Here is a 16514-nt window from a genome sequence, read left to right as displayed (position 1 = left end):
AATGCGAAATTATTTGAGTTAAGGTCTTTGATGAATATTAAAGCATTACTTAACACAACGGTCGCAATTGTTTCAGAGATAGATCACGTAAAAAGACCGTAGAAGAGAAAATACAGGCTTATCGTATTCTCCTTCTTCTTTTTTTTGTAATAGTAACAACTCACTATGATTAGTAACAATGGATTCTTAACAAGCTTACCGTATTTGTGTGTTGTAGAATTTTTTCGAGAAACTTCCAGTCATTTCTGTTAAAATACGTCGATGAAATTTTATATAAAAATATGCTATGATATCAAAATGATTTATTGCCCCCTATTTATTAATTTTGTTTATTTACGATATTTGTTAACAGCTGATGAAAGAAGAAAGAAGAAAGAAATAATAAACAATCGTAGCCACAAGCTTATCACAATACACAAATGGGAAAAAACAAAACAGTAATTAAAAAAAAAACGATTAGAAAACATATATTAGATTTCCACATGCTTTATATAAATTTATCATTTAGTGTTTAACGTGTATTCCTTACTCCTGCGTCGGCGATTAATTGGAATTTCAATGTCCAAGGGACAAAGTAATTTAATACAATTCATTAATTGCCGTTTAGTACGCAATCATCAACTAATCAAAGATGATTTATGGATACGAAATGGCAAAATTGTTAATCCAGAACCAATATTTTTCGATGAGCAATGTCTAGCGGACTCGAAAATCGATTGTGCTAATGCTATAATTGCACCCGGTTACATAGATTTACAAATTAATGGTATATAAACTAAGCGATAACTTTGTAAATAGTAAGACTAGCAAGGCTTATGGAAATTGGCGATGGAACAAAAGAAAAATAAAAATATTGATAATATGGAATTATTAAAAAAATTGCAAAAACAAACACACAATACGTTACATATATTATGTCAATGCATATAGGGCGTAAAGAGAAATTTCCACAATGCATCTGTTTGCATTCAAAAAGTTCAAACAAATTAAATCAAAATTCTGTTCATTCTTCAGTATAAGCATTTAATGTGTTGACCTATTTTCTCTAATTTCTAGATTATCTTTATAGTCTTACTATGTTAAAGTTAAGCATGAAATGCTCTATCACTATAGAGCTTATCTTATCGGCTACAAAAGCAATGGTCGCATCTATTAGTTTACGCAGCACGCTCCCATCTGCGATCATAAAGACTTTTCTAAAGAAATACGAATTTTTTTTCTTGTTCTTTTCTCGCCACAATTATGATAAACAACTTAGGAGGTTATGGTGTCGATTTTTCGTATGATACCGAGACTGTTAAGGAGGGTATTAACAAAGTTGCAGCTGGTTTAATTACAAATGGAGTTACATCTTTTTGCCCTACACTGGTAACATCACCATCGGCGACCTATCATAAAGTTTTACCGCAAATTCCAAAGACAACAAACGGTGCCTCTGTTCTAGGCGTGCACTTAGAAGGACCCTTCATTAACACGAAAAAGAAAGGAGCACATCCAGAAACACATATACAGGACTTAGATAAGGTAAATTATTAATTTTGTTTTTTCGTGTGAATGTGAAAGAATAGAAATTTTTAGTAACACTTTGCATATCACGCTTAAAGGCAGATTTACATTGGAAACGAAGAAAATTATTAAAAAAATTAATATTTCACAGATTTTTTTCTATTTTTAGGGCATTGATAGTCTTTTACAAACGTACGGTTCATTGGATAATGTAAAAATAATCACAATTGCACCAGAATTGGATGTAACCGGTGCAGTTGCACAAACACTTACCAAAAAAGGTATAATAGTATCTCTGGGTCATTCCATGGGTAGCTTAAGTGACGGTGAGAAAGCTGCCAAAAATGGTGCTTCACTCATAACACATCTTTTCAATGCCATGCTACCAGTAAGAACTCAAGTTCATATTAATTGTTTAACCGTAGCAGTTTGATTTTCTTCAGTTTCATCATCGTGATCCCGGTTTAGTTGGCCTTTTGACTTCTGATGCCATACCTCAAGATCGTACAATATATTACGGTCTTATAGCTGATGGTGTTCATACCCATCCGGCGGCCTTGCGTATAGCGCATCGTACGCATCCCGATGGCCTGTGTTTAGTTACCGACGCTATATCCGCCTTAGGGCTAGAAGAAGGTATCCATCATCTAGGACAATTAAACTTAGAGGTAAAACAAGGCAAAGCTTTTATAGCCGGTACGGATACCCTGTGTGGCAGCATCGCCCCCTTGGATGAATGTGTTCGAATTTTTAGAAAAGCCACTGGTAAGCAAAAATTATTGAAATCTAAATTACGCTCTTACATAAATTAGATATTTTGCCATCCTTAGGTTGTTCAATCGTTTATGCCATTGAAGCGGCCACTTTACATCCTGCCAAATGTTTAAACATTCAAAATACCAAAGGCACCCTTGACTTTGGTTCAGATGCCGATTTTATCTTCCTAAATGACGATTTAAATGTCCTGCGTACATGGATTAACGGTTACTGTGTTCACGCTAAGAACCTAGACGTGCCTATCTAATCAATTATCAACTTTATAATACCCTATGAGATAAAAATTGCAAAATATATTTTTATAATATTATATAGACTATCGAATTTTTGTGAATAACATATTGCGAGCAATAAAAAAATCTTTGTATTTCGTTATACATTTGCGTAGAGTACAACGAATCGAACTTAAACCCAATTAATTCAATAGATATTTTTCAAGTTCTTGATTTATTAGAAGCACTAGATATCATTGATGATATTCATGGTACCTTTGTTATCAGAAGAAACGATGATTGACTTGAACTAACGTAAAGATTGCGTTTGCTTGGTGAAAGACATTTGATGAAATGGCAAAATGGGCAAAATAACGAACAAAAATCTTATCAAATATATTATATAGCTTGACCGTATGTGTATGTAAAATAAAATTAATAGGAAGATAAAGTAAACCTGCACTATAAAAATAAAAGTCGCTCGCTTTCTCTCTCTCTCTCTCTCTCTCTCTCTCTCTCTTTCTTTCTTTCTTTCTCTCAAAAGTCCCTTGAAAATTTATTTTATTAAAAATTTTTATTCGATTATCCTTTACAATGACAGGCTTTGTCCCATTCTCATAGCATTTATGTAGGAATGTTGAAATATATTGTGATTCTGAAAGAGAAGCAATAGTAAGATATGCTCGCCGTTTATTGCTTTTAAAATTCTATAAGAGTATTAAGAAGAACTATCAATATTGTTTCGGACTAGCATACGAGGGAATGCAAAAAGCCTGTTGGATCAACAAAGTATAAAATTGATATAATAGTGTGCGAACTTGGAGGTATTGTCGTATAAAAAGTTAATTACGTGCCGTTAATCACTGCGCCGTTTATAGTAAAAGTTAGCGTGGTCATCCAGAACGATTTAAGATATATCCAACTTTTTATTATGTCAATCGATTAAAGTCTGTCAAGTCTATTTTTGAAGTCAACCGACTGATCTTAATTTTCAAGTTATTTTCTTTTGAATTCAGTATTGATGGATATTGGCCTAGAACGAGCCCTATTGAGAATAGATTAGATCGGTTCACTCTTCCGACTATTCGTCAAATAACGCCATCTTCAATACTCCTCAAGGTAAAATATTATCTAAGCTTTACCAAGGGCTACAATCAGTTAGCTATCCTTACGAATTTATGCAGACATAGTATAAATCATTTTACTTTCTATATAAATCAAGAGAAATTTTAATTGCATTCTCAAAACAAATTTTATAACTTGCAAAATATTTATTCATCTGTTTTCCAAAATGGAAAAGTGCAGAAAAAGAAAAACAATATTTTAAAATCAACAACAGATTAATATATTCCTCTGGAATAAATAATATATATAATAAACTAATAATAATTTTTTTATCTTAAATATTTTAGCCATCATATCCATCACATAGCCTATGCACTCGTTGTCTATAACAATTGTATGCGACTTGTTTATAATGATTTAGATTTCGCACCTTTTCCGTCGTCGAAGGGTGCTAATACACCAGGTGGACCTCCAAAGCTTCCCTTAAATTTGTGTGCATCCGAGGTGACATGATGCTTGGTTGTAGCAACGTTTGGGCTGCTGAAACTCTTGGTAGTAGCTGTAGCTGTTACTGAGGCGACACCTTGCGGAGCTAAAATACCAGGCGGTCCTCCAAACCTGCTGTTATATTTTGTCTCGCCTAATCAAAAACATTACAATTTACGTAATTATATCAGACGTATACATATAAAAATTATATATATATATATATATATGTATATATATATATATTCTCTTGCACTTACCTTTTCGGATTGATGCTGATGTTGTACCGGTTGTTAGTTGATTGTTTCGAAGGAATTTCTCATCGCCGGCTTTGACGATTGTCGTCTGAGTCGGTATCAGCGGAACGTCATAAGAAGTGGTGACATTAAAATAGGGCGGGAACGATTCATAGCGCACGTCTAGGGGCTGTAAAGTGGCTTCAATGGTTGGTATCACAATTGATGGATTAAAACCAAATGGAGTTCTCTTCGTGGTAACTGCATTAGGTAGAATGTTAGGTGCAAATGGATTGGAGGCTATAGAAGGCGACGACGATTGAAAATTCGTATTGCTTCCCGAATCGAATGTTGACGTATCGTCATCATCCTCCTCATCGTCGTCAATTTCATCAGGATTGTAAACGTATGGAACGCCTGGGCCAACGTCTGGATAATCGAATCCTTTTAACCACGGAGGTATCGTCGGTTCAAACGGATTGCCCTCAATCTTAGACGATAAATCGGTAGAAACGGATTCCTGATCCTTAACATGACTATTGATATTTGGAACCGTCAATAATGAATTAGGTCGACTGGGTGTTGATGTTCCTGAAGTTATATGCGAAATATTTTTGTTAGACAAATGGTTAGAGGTTGATTTGTTTGGTTTGATTGTTGTACTAATGCTGTGTTGTGAAGCGTTAATGTTTGATTTAGTATATATGAGTGACGATGCTGCGGCGTGCTGTTCTGATGTGGACGATCTGTGATTGTTTGTAAACGGTTTTAATGTAGTGATAGTGTTAGGATTTTTGGTCGTTGATATATTTTTGGTTTGAACCCAATGCCGATGATAGGTTGTCATTAAAGGACGACGTGTTGTGGTAGTCGTCGGTTTTTTTGTCGTTGTGACATGACTAGTAAAAGACGTGGTGGAAGAAGATCTATTCGAGGTCTCTGTATTCGTAGGTAGGTGTAAAGTGCTGAGATCGATAAACGGCTCAAGGGGTGGCAGAATTTCACGCTCGACGGTATGATTATAATCATTGTTATCGTTAGGCACAATAAACGGTACAGCCACGTCAAGGTCGGGATCATCAATATCCGCCAACCAAGATGGCAGAGTAGAAGAATCGCCCGCCTCAAGTCGTAAGAACGTAGATTCATTTGCGATAGTCGTTAAGCGAGATTTTGTCGTGGTTGAAGGTCGATTTGTGGGCGTGGTTGTTTTCAATTTCTGAGATAAATTATCAGTTTCCACTTTGCCACCAGTGACATGACTAACAAGCGTTGCTACCGGACTAAGGCTTTGGCCAGCTGATAATATTGCTTTAGTTGTATAATTATTGATACTTTCGGTAGCAATTATGTCTTTTGGTGGATTATTATCTTTGGTTATGATTCTACTCTCACTGGTATGATATTGTTCAGAGTCTTTTGGTGGTAATAAGTCCCAAGCAATAATTTTTAAGTTTTCTGCATCTGGAGAGGGCACATAATCAACCGGACCACCAATATCTGGATCATTAAGATTCCGGATATACTCTGGCAATTCCATAATTTTTGGATCTAAGATGGAAAATTATTGATATTATTTAAGTCTTATTAAATAAATATATGGAGCATTGATAGAGAGAAAGCGGAAATTGGTCTGGAGAAGATGGATGTCGCTTATGCTTAGTTGCAACTGTTGTTAACTTGCTTATCGACATAATCGAATAAGATAAATTGGCAATTTATATATGATAGTTAAAAGCCCTAACCGCAATACGAGTACACATGTCAGACGAAATATTGAAATTTTAATGAAAAATGTAATCAAACAATGGATGAATCGCAGCTCGTTGGGATAGCAGTAAGAGCAGTGATTACCTTATATATAAAATGCATGCTTGTATTAGCAGCAAAGTTGAAGAATTTCAGGCGAAGGTAAAGGTTAGTATTTTTTTGATAGCAAATAGCAACCAAAAGTTTTCTCTTATTTTCAAAGATTGATCAAAAAGTGCCGGGAAATACTAAATTAAAATAATTAATCAAATGCGATAAGGTATATTTGTTGAGTCTTTGATTGCTATTACGATTTCCATCTTTGTTGAATATCAGAGCTCTACAACAAGTTTTTTACTTGTATAGTTAGTTTTCTTTTATGTTTTTTTTAAATGACCAATCACTCAGGGAATATCCTCTGGCACCAAGAAGGAGAAGAAGTGAAGAAGGGGAATGATATAGGGACGTGGCTGCGACTTAGTGGGCCTGTGTACCGAATCGGTAAATGTTATGCCGCCTTTGCTGTCTGAGCACTCGCTACAGCTACGGTCAAAAGCAAACTTTACCGCAATGAGACTTGAACCCGGCACTGCTAAGTTGTTAGTCGCGCTTGTTACCTACTCGACTATTCTTGCAGTATTTCGGGTATTGGCTTAATTTTTCCCTTTGTTTTTCTAAATCGGTTTGAACTAATGGGTACTATGCCCATAGTAAACTTATTTCCAATTACATGCCATAGTAAACTTATTTCCAATTACCATCTACGGTGAATTTCTTCTTGTTGATATCAAAAAAAGCTTTTGACTTTGTCTACTTAATTCCCTTTCATATTTTCTTAAATTAGTTATAAAACAATGACGAACTGTCATAGTAATTGTAAATCAACTAAGAGAAATCAAAGCTTCATGTGTTCTTCACGGTTCAGCTTATGTACATTACAAACTTTCCAAGAATGTTAAAAAAAATTTGGATAACAGAGTTTTCATTCGTAGTGGGAAATCATTAAAGGCTCTTATGAAAAAGCTATGTTGAACCCCAAAGCTATATTATTTCCTTTCAATGAATAATTCTCCAAAGAAAAGTCCCTCACAATCGTTGCGAGTACAAAGTCAACAAACACCTTTCTCTAAATGTTTCCCACAGACACACGGACGGACATGCTTAAATGCATTCCGAATTTGAAACCAGCCAACACTTTATATTCTTTATGGGACTTTTGAAGCTTGCTTCTGTGCTAATTTTTAAGCGAAATCTTTATTTTCGCTAAAGGAAGAATGTTTACCGCGAATGCTACACAGTTGCGCAGACAGGCAGATAGACATATAGATGAATGGGTGGATGTGTTTAGGTAAAATTGAAACTGACCACGAATTTATATACTTTATGGGGCGACAAATTTTTTCCATTTTTGCACATATTCCACAGTATCGCCCATGAATATATGATGGGTATATTCGTTTCTAAATGTCAAAACGTTTGCAACGCCCAGAAGGTAACTTCCAAGTATATATATTCTTGATCAGCATCAAATTCTACGTCAATTAAAGCATGTCTATCTGCCCGTTTGTCTGTCTGTTCGCAAAAATAAACTTCAAATTCGGCAAAAGTATTGTAATGGGCCAAATCGGTTGAGGGACACGCCCAGAGCACCACATAAACTGAAAACACCTCTGTTTCTCAAAAGAAATAATTAATTGGTTTTTTGCATCGAAAGCCACATAAAGTCTAAAAAATTTTTCACCAGTTTCAAATTTGGATTTCAACTAAGCATATCCGTCGGTTAGTTCGTCCATCTGTCCATGTATCCAACTATGTAGTATTGGTTGTAAACATTCTTCCGTTCGCATGAATGAAGATATCGTATACAAATTTGCAAAAGGAAATCAAAATGACGTAAACCAGGCATGCTAGTCAAAGGGCATGCCTGCAGCGTCCACACATCTACGCAGCAGAAACTTTCAGTAGAACATCTTGTTACCCATGGAGTAAGACACATATGCGATATAATAATGTATTCTGAAAATAGAAAAAATCAACCGCGCCCATCCAATTGAAAGCATAGTTCTTTTCCGGTTTTTGAAGCCTTTTTCAGGACAACAGTGATGAGCATAAAAAATACGCGCAAATCCCTAATGCTTATTTTGGAGTATTGCGAACGGAACAAAAGCAAAAACCTCCTTTCAAACCATTCGCATTGTATAACACGTGTTATGTATTAGCCTTGTAGCATAGTAAATTTTGGACACCGGCCACGGGTCACTTCTATTTTACTACCATGTACTCACCTATATTACTACAATACATATGACATAGGTGCATTTTCGGAAACACTAAGCTACTTTAGGTAAGGTGCTAAATGGATTGCTCCTGCGTTACATTTTAAGCATCCTATGTTATAGGACTAGCTTGTGCATTTCAATACACTTGTATGTGAACCGCGACAAAACTGTCGTATGTATATATTGTATCAATGTTAATGTTATCATATTTGTGTCTATATAGCATGTTAAGTTTTCAATACTGTGTCCGTTAAGAAGCGACGAAGACAAATAAGGAAATTGAGTTAAATATAAATGCCATAAATACGTATGAAAGAAACGGACACGTATTTATGCATCCGCGATTAGTGTGCACGTGGCTGTATCTATTCATCCTCTTATAAAATGTGTATTGAATTTCAAAATTGTACTCTGGCACATATGCCATTTTATTTCAATTTTTTTGGGCCAAAGACCCAAGTTTCAATGAAGAGGCCTGCAATAACTTCAAATATTATTTTGGTCACCAATTCGCAAAGCACGTAGCGTATATTCAATGATAAAATCAGTGTAAAAATATCGATTGAAATAATTAATGCTTAGTACAAAAGTGATATCGATGGGGTAATTGACACAACAAAAATGAAGACAACATGCTTTGCATACATTACTGAAGTGAATTGGTATCGAAGATGCGAAGATTAATGCATAAGTTTTTTGTTATTTCTACTCTTGGCTTTAATCTAAAAAAAAATGCACGAGGTAGCCAAAGACAGGTGAACAGGTGGGAAGAACAAGGGATGACAAAGTTGCAAGCGACAAACAAATTGTGATTGACTTATAATCACATTGGCATGTAGTTAATGTTCATAATTTTTTTTTTTTCGATTGGTTAAATCAGAGTCATTGAAACAATCATTAATAATACGTAGAACCAGAATTAAATGTCAAAAGATATGTATATATATATATATATATTTGGTTAAAAAAAAATGTTTATATATAATATGTGTATGAACATTTACATTTTTTTTTTTTTTTTTTTCATATTTTTACACTCAAAAAAATCTACACATTCATAACGAAAATAATAAAAATAATTAATGCAAATAAATGGTTATGATGTCTGTCATCTTGTTAGGTGTAATGACTGTTTAAATGTGTGTGCTATGAATACGTGAGTAATTAATAATGCGCACGTTTCGGATGTTAGTGAACTTTTCTTGCTTACTTAAATTGTGAATGAACTGTTAAACGAAGTCAAGAATCTTTATACATATATAGTATTAGAAAAATTTTGTATATTAAATAAAATGAAAAATATTAAGCCCATTCGATATTGAAATGTGTATATTAATTTCATTTAATTTGCAAATAAATTAATTGTATGAATGAATGAACGAATCAATGAATTTGAATGGCTTAATACTTTTTAGATAAACTTGTACAGATAGTGTTTGTTTTTTAACATTTTTAAGCGATGAATATCTTTGGCGGTATTACCAGTTCCATTCATTCATGTCAAAAATGTTCAATAATTTTATTGGTTTTCTTTTTCATCTTCTTCTTATGCTTTTTTTTTTTTTTTTCTTCTTTTTTTAATGAAATACACCTTGACTTCAAGAAGATGAAAAACAAAACCCAGATAGTTTCAACAAGTTTTATATTCTTCGACTATTTAGATAAATATATATAAATATATAGAAGTTCTGTTAATTACTAAAAATATCTAATCAGCGTAATTCATTTTTGAGAAGCATAAACATCAACAATAACAATAACAAAAACAAAAATAAAAACTTGATTTTTAACAAAGCAAGGACAAATAATTGCAAAGTAATTCTTTCATCTTTCAATGACGAAATTTTTGCGCCCCTCGATAGAAGATTGACGTGTATGGATAATCATTTCGTATATGTATTCGTTGGGGCAGTTAAGTCATTATTATTTTTGACAAGCTTTAAATGCTTGAAATGATAATTAATGACGTTTAACTTGCAACAGAAGCACTTGCTTTCCCAAATTAACTTGAGCCGTAAGAAATCTCAAGTATTCATCCATTTATGTAAACTTTATTTATAATCTAATTATGCTTGTAATCAAGTGGTTAACGAATGCTTACAAATGCATGCGGTATCTCAGTCTAAACATGTTCTCATGTCGCCTGTGATTATTGACTAAGAATGGACACCTTAAGCCTTAACTGTTCAGCTCATGTTTTGTGAGTGTGCAGTGACCTCCACAAGTCTATAAGGCACGGAAAGAACTAAATCAATTCGGAAACTCTCATCACAAATACATATAACTTGGAAGACCTTCAGCCCATATGTTTGAGCTTTAGCAACGATAGACGACATTAGGACTAAAAAGAGCTAAGGAAATAATATTCGCTTTGGCGCGATGGCCACCACTTGCAAGGAATGCATTATAGCAGTTATTAGTGTGCTTGTCGACGCCACTTTTACATAATCTTTGTCAATGTCTTATTGGCTTTAGCTTGTAATTTAGATTTTGTTATCTATTGTGAGAGTCAAGGAGAATGCATGCCGGCAATTTTTTCAATCAAGCTCTGGTCATCAACTGAGCTTGTATATCCCAGCTTTCCGATATCTATCCCAAAATCTTCGACCGTCACAGTCGGATGGACGGACAGACAGGGTTGAATTGAATCAGAAGCTTATGACGACCAAGAACATAAACATTTTGTAAAGTAAATATATATATGTATGTACATATTTAATCAGAATTAAATTTTGTATGTCAATTGTCTTTGTAAGAAGACATGTAAGTATCTTTGACAAGCCCGAGTATCAAAAATTCAATTTATACACATTAAGTCAACAGCAGGTGCACCCTGCATTAAAGTTATGAAAATATATGTAATGTCATGTAATTCGCATCCGTAGCTGATATTTGAGAATGGACTCAATCCAGTCATCTCTCGACGATAGTTTGAAAAACTTGAAATAAGTTTAAAAATATTTGAAAAATACGAACAATAATTACAAGATATAAGTTTAAAGCTTCGCATGGATAGCCGAGTAGGCAAAGTGTGTAGAGAATAAACAAATCAATAAATAAATGAATTTAAAGCAAAGAAGGAAAAGTTATGACAACTGTATGTACACTATTATCGTCCATGTACTACAATAAATACAACTATGCCCTATGGCTATGAGAAATGAAAGTAAGCGGCGAATCTTCTTTTAACAAACATGTATAGGGTTTATTAAGGCAACATACCGTATCGGTTACTCACGAGGCGAGTCAGAGTACCGAGAATGAAGGCGAACTGAACATTGAACTGAAAATCTTAATCCGAAAGTAAGATTAAAATATATTTTTCAAAAATCATCTTATAAAGTTGAAGTGCATCTATCGATGGTCCGAAGAACACTGTATATAATACAATAATTTCTCAGTTAAACTCAGTGAAAACAATTATTTGTTAATTCGGGTAATAACTACTGGGATCAAACAAGAATTTTAAGAAGACAGACGAACGCTACTCAACATTTCAATTGCGTTTTTATGGAATGAGCGGTCATCGGCGCAATAGTCTTCAGCATTTTTCTGGGCGACCAACTATTGTTTCGGACGGAGACGCGTAAAGATAATATCTCTCAAATTAATTTTAATTTAAGTCCAAGGCAACGCCAGCCTAGAACAACCGATTAGCACCTTTTCAAATATTAAGCTAAGAAAACACTTTGGCCTTGTGAATGCATCTGCCCCGATTGATAGATATCCAAGCCACACATTACGGTGTGGTTAACTTTATAAGTGGAATTGTACCCTTTCCGTAATGAAATGTAATTCACTATTGAAAGCGTGTTAAGTTAAAACCTATCAAGTCAAACCGGAATTCAAGATTCACTCAGTGCAAAAACTTAGTTGTATGTATATAAATGTACAGATGTACCAGCAATGAATTGGCTAACAGTCATAAGTTTGCGCGGTTGTTTAACATATATTGATCGACTCTTGATCGTGGCCAAGAAAAACCTCCATGCCTATCACTTCCCTTCCAGCCAAGTGGTGAATTTGTCTTCAATCCAGCCTTTGTCATTTTTGTGCCCATCATCGAAGGATGATTCATTTTATCAAAACGTCTGCAACGCCCCGACGGAAGCACCACAAATCCCGCAAAGTAGAATAAATATATATATGATTTAAGCATGTCCGTCTGTATGTCTATCCGTCTATATAATGTCTACTGTAAACATTCTCTTGGCCGCAAAAATGAAGCCATCGACTTTAAATTTGGCAAGTTCTTGCACGCAATCAAGCCAAAGCGATCGAAGAACACAACTACAGTGCCACATAAAGTTGGAACACCTCTGGTTTTCAAAAGAAATAAAAAATTGATCTTTTGCTCATTACTCATAAACCGTAGCAGATAAATGCAAAAAAATTTGAATACATATTTTATGGGCAATGCTACAGCACCTGTACGTATATGGGAAAAATTGATCACGCCTATTCAATATAATGGCGTATCGAATTTTAATATGACGTATATGAATTCTTGTGCCAATTTCAAATTCGGAATGCACCTAAGCATGTTCGTTCATTCATCTGTTCATCTGTTCATCTGTCCGCCTGCCAAACAGTGCAGTATCTGTGCTAAAGATTCTCCCTACGTAACGAAGATGAAAATATCGCCCAAAAAATTTGCAAAAGAGTTTGGAAAAGACCTAAACTTCTCCAAGGACACGGTTACAACGCCCACACGTCTATGCGACAAGAAATTGCTATTTTGAGAATAGAAAAAATCATCCGCGCCTAATCCATATTACAGAGCTTCTTTTATTTATTTTTTTTTTTTTTGTCATTTTTAGAATAACGATGATGGGTATACAAGATTCGGTTACGACCGAATATAATTTTCTTACTTGTTTTTGCTAAAAATTTATTTCAAGTTAATAATATATCGAAATCAAAAATTTTCGTCTATCTTTAACTTTGATCGTAGCATAGGTGATTAACTGATGTTACATTAAATATGCCTAAGTAAGTAATAAAAACGCGTTTCTACCCTCTATTCTTGCTAACGCTATCTGTTAATCTATAATATAAATATATATATAAACTTTTGTAAATTTTAAGTGATTTGGTTAGTTAGATTACATACCTATTTTGGATCGTGGGAACTTTACAAACTAAAGTCGATCGAATGAGATCATATTGCAAGAGGATCTAATCTTTAAATAAATTTAATTTTTAACGCAAAAAAAGACTAAATAATAATAATAATAATAATAATAATTTTTTTATTTATTAATTAAATGAATATAATAAATAAATATGTATATCGTGTTTTGTATATATGTGCACGTGGCTCAGCCTACAGATTTCAAATACATGTAAAGCGAAACGCTCATAAACAAATCAACGGACAAGACGGACAATAATAAATGATAATTATAAAGACAGAAACAACTAAACTATATACTAAAACTATTAAAAAAACAACTTTATGCATAATTTAAAATTTCCAATTATTAAAATAAAGAAAAAAGGAAGAAATAAAAATAAAATAAAAAATCATGACGCGGCGACGATTATCATTAAATTAAAAAAATATATATACATATATAAATATAAAGAGAAGAAAAATGAAAACTTTTAATACGAGCGCTATTTATAAGTATGTATGTAATACGTACGAATGCCTATATGAATTATCTGACTACCTGATTTGGATTTTACTCATATCTTACGTAAGATTGAGGATGTTTTCATATTCAATAGCAGAGAATGAAAGTAAACTAAATATATACGTTACGTAGGTAACATGAAGTAATAACATGAAGTAGTTGAAAACCGTAGGGAGCATAATAATGCTTTGAATCTAGTTTTTTTTTTTTTTTATTGTCTGCCTGCTGCCTGCTACCTGCTGCCGATCACATATAAATGCAATGAATGAAAATGAATCGATCTTAGGTACTGATTGAATAGGATAAGGGTCCATATATATACATAGACGGTTGATGGCTTCTACGGCTATTAATTACTCGCTGTCTCAAACACCGTTTCAATCAATACACTAGAGGGCCGATTTCGACCTTTCCCGTTCTACGTATTTAGATGACTTTAGTTAGTAATTATTTTAAGTTAGATTGTAGACTAATTCCGACACGACGCAGAATATATAGTAAACGCATAGCCCTTTTTTTTTATTTGAAGATATGTTTATAACCTGGTTACGTGCATTTTCGAAGGTTTTTTCAGGTTTGACTAACAATCGAGGCTTTATACTTGACGATTCCAAGTTTTACATCTGCATTCTTATAATGAAGGGGGGAAGAGTAACAGAATCCCATACCGGTGAGGAAAACTTTACAAATTCGGTAAACGAAAATGATGTTTATCGCACCTAGCTTCTTTATGCGAAATTTGGATACGCATCCCCTCAATAATGTCCGCATTTTTTCAAGTAAATGTAGATGTATTAACAAGCTTCTTGGAATCATATTCAGCTTCTGTAGGCTGTTTCGTTCGACATGCTCCTCCCGCAACATTGATTTCAATAGTTACGTTGCATGTGATGTCTTCTCGTTACCAATGCCATGTTCCAAAATGTGCCTATGTTCGTCCTAGTTCGTGAGAAGGAAATGGGCTCAAGTCCTCCCCAACTTTCTTGCGTGTAGCCGCATAAATAATATTCGTTTTACACCGCACAATATGCGATATGTTAATGTAATTGAATTTTTTTTTTTTTAAAACTCTTTCAGAAAGTCTGTTGAAAAATGTCGTTGTTAACATGTGGAAGGAAGGAAGGAGGAAATTTAACCACAAAATTGTTATATATTTTTTTCTCTTCTATTCTTCCTTTTTGGGATAACTTTTTTTATGCAATTGTGAAGTTTTCAAGTTGACTCCACTAAACAAGTCACTTTAGTGTGTCTCAGTCGCACAACGCGTACTGAAACTGAGTTAACAGAAACATTTTTTACGAAAATGGTGGGTATCCAAAATTCGTTCTAGAAGGAGTATAAAAACAACTCAACAATTCAATATTTTTTTTTTTTTTTCTTTTTGGTATTATAAATATTTTAAAGTAAATTTTTATACGTGTACCAATCTGCAAATGACATAACCATCGAGCCGCTTTAAATTACAGATAAGCCAGAAGAGCACGACTTTTTATTGTATATGAGATTTCAAAATGCATTGAATAAACAACTGCAACTTCATATATGAATTTTATAATTGTATAGAATTCGATTAAGAAGAAATAGGAGAAAAACACAGAGGGGGAAAAATATTTATGTGTTTTTGTATATAAATACCAAGTTTTGCCGGTACGCCAGAAACTGAGCCATGTTTGCATATTATTGCAACCGTAATAAATAGCATAGCAAGCCAAGATATTTTATGCTTCTGATGGCAGCCATCTGACCCAATAAAATGTACTCCCGATGTTGTAAGCATTTTCATTAATATTTTTTATGTTTTTTTATTATATTTTATTTTTTTTTTTTATATATTTTTAATAAATAGTTTTTTAAAAATTGCAAATTTGCAAATTTTTTATTTTATTTTTGTTATTATTTGCACATAAATTTTAAATAATGTAAATATTATTACATTACAGTCTTAAAGTTTATGAGCAATGCGTGTCATTACGCTTGGATTTGCATTGTAATTAAAATGCATAAATATTATTCATCAATAAATATGACGCGATACCGATTCAACATACATTCCTCGATAAAATGAAGATGAAACGTTTAAAAGCCGCAAAATACGTCTATACAGCGGCGCAACTACCGGTTTAATAAAATCGTGCTTTAAAACAATTCCAATAATAACTGAAAGCAAAAAGCGCAAAAAAAAAAAAAAAACAAAAAAAAAAAAAAATTCTACGTAGTACTGGTAACAACCGCGTTAAAGTCGTGATGCTGCTGCTGCTGTGGCTGCTTTATTAATGCTAATGATGCAAATGCTAAGCTGCCAATACAATGATGATACGTTCATTCGACTAACTTAGTAATGTGTTTTTCAATTTCGTTTTAAATGATAAAGCTTTTAATTTGAAGCGCTAATCATCTTAAGATCCGTTTAAAATTTAAATCTTTCATTAAACACAAATATAACTTCATTTTATAATATATATATTAATTCTGTATGCATTCACGGCCAAAAGGCGTAAGAGCTCAATTTTATGAAAGTAAAAATATGAAGTAAATTGGAATTATCAAATGCTAGCTGATGAGTAC

The 16514-nt window shown here is 33.5% G+C and overlaps 2 protein-coding genes across 2 annotated transcripts; one reads left to right on the top strand and one right to left on the bottom strand.

The window, feature by feature from the left end:
• Positions 1-409: 409 nt before the first annotated feature.
• On the top strand, positions 410-2595 carry LOC119638644 (N-acetylglucosamine-6-phosphate deacetylase). Its single transcript, XM_038035550.1, has 5 exons — positions 410-766; positions 1259-1524; positions 1676-1894; positions 1950-2271; positions 2337-2595. Exons 1-5 carry the CDS (start codon positions 559-561, stop codon positions 2528-2530), a joined length of 1209 nt encoding a protein of 402 aa, XP_037891478.1. The 5' UTR covers positions 410-558; the 3' UTR covers positions 2531-2595.
• A 1341-nt stretch (positions 2596-3936) lies between these two features.
• On the bottom strand, positions 3937-15792 carry LOC119640644 (mucin-5AC). Its single transcript, XM_038038825.1, has 3 exons — positions 15585-15792; positions 4307-5833; positions 3937-4200 (listed from the first exon to the last, which is right to left on the bottom strand). The coding sequence occupies exons 1-3, from the start codon at positions 15724-15726 to the stop codon at positions 3968-3970; spliced, it is 1902 nt and encodes a 633-aa protein (XP_037894753.1). The 5' UTR covers positions 15727-15792; the 3' UTR covers positions 3937-3967.
• Positions 15793-16514: the final 722 nt, after the last annotated feature.

This window comes from Glossina fuscipes, unplaced genomic scaffold (genome assembly GCF_014805625.2).
Source record: "Glossina fuscipes isolate IAEA_lab_2018 unplaced genomic scaffold, Yale_Gfus_2 0, whole genome shotgun sequence".
Classification (NCBI taxonomy): domain Eukaryota; kingdom Metazoa; phylum Arthropoda; class Insecta; order Diptera; family Glossinidae; genus Glossina; species Glossina fuscipes.
Note: the sequence above shows the minus strand (reverse complement) of the source record. Positions and strands in the feature narration are given on the sequence as shown.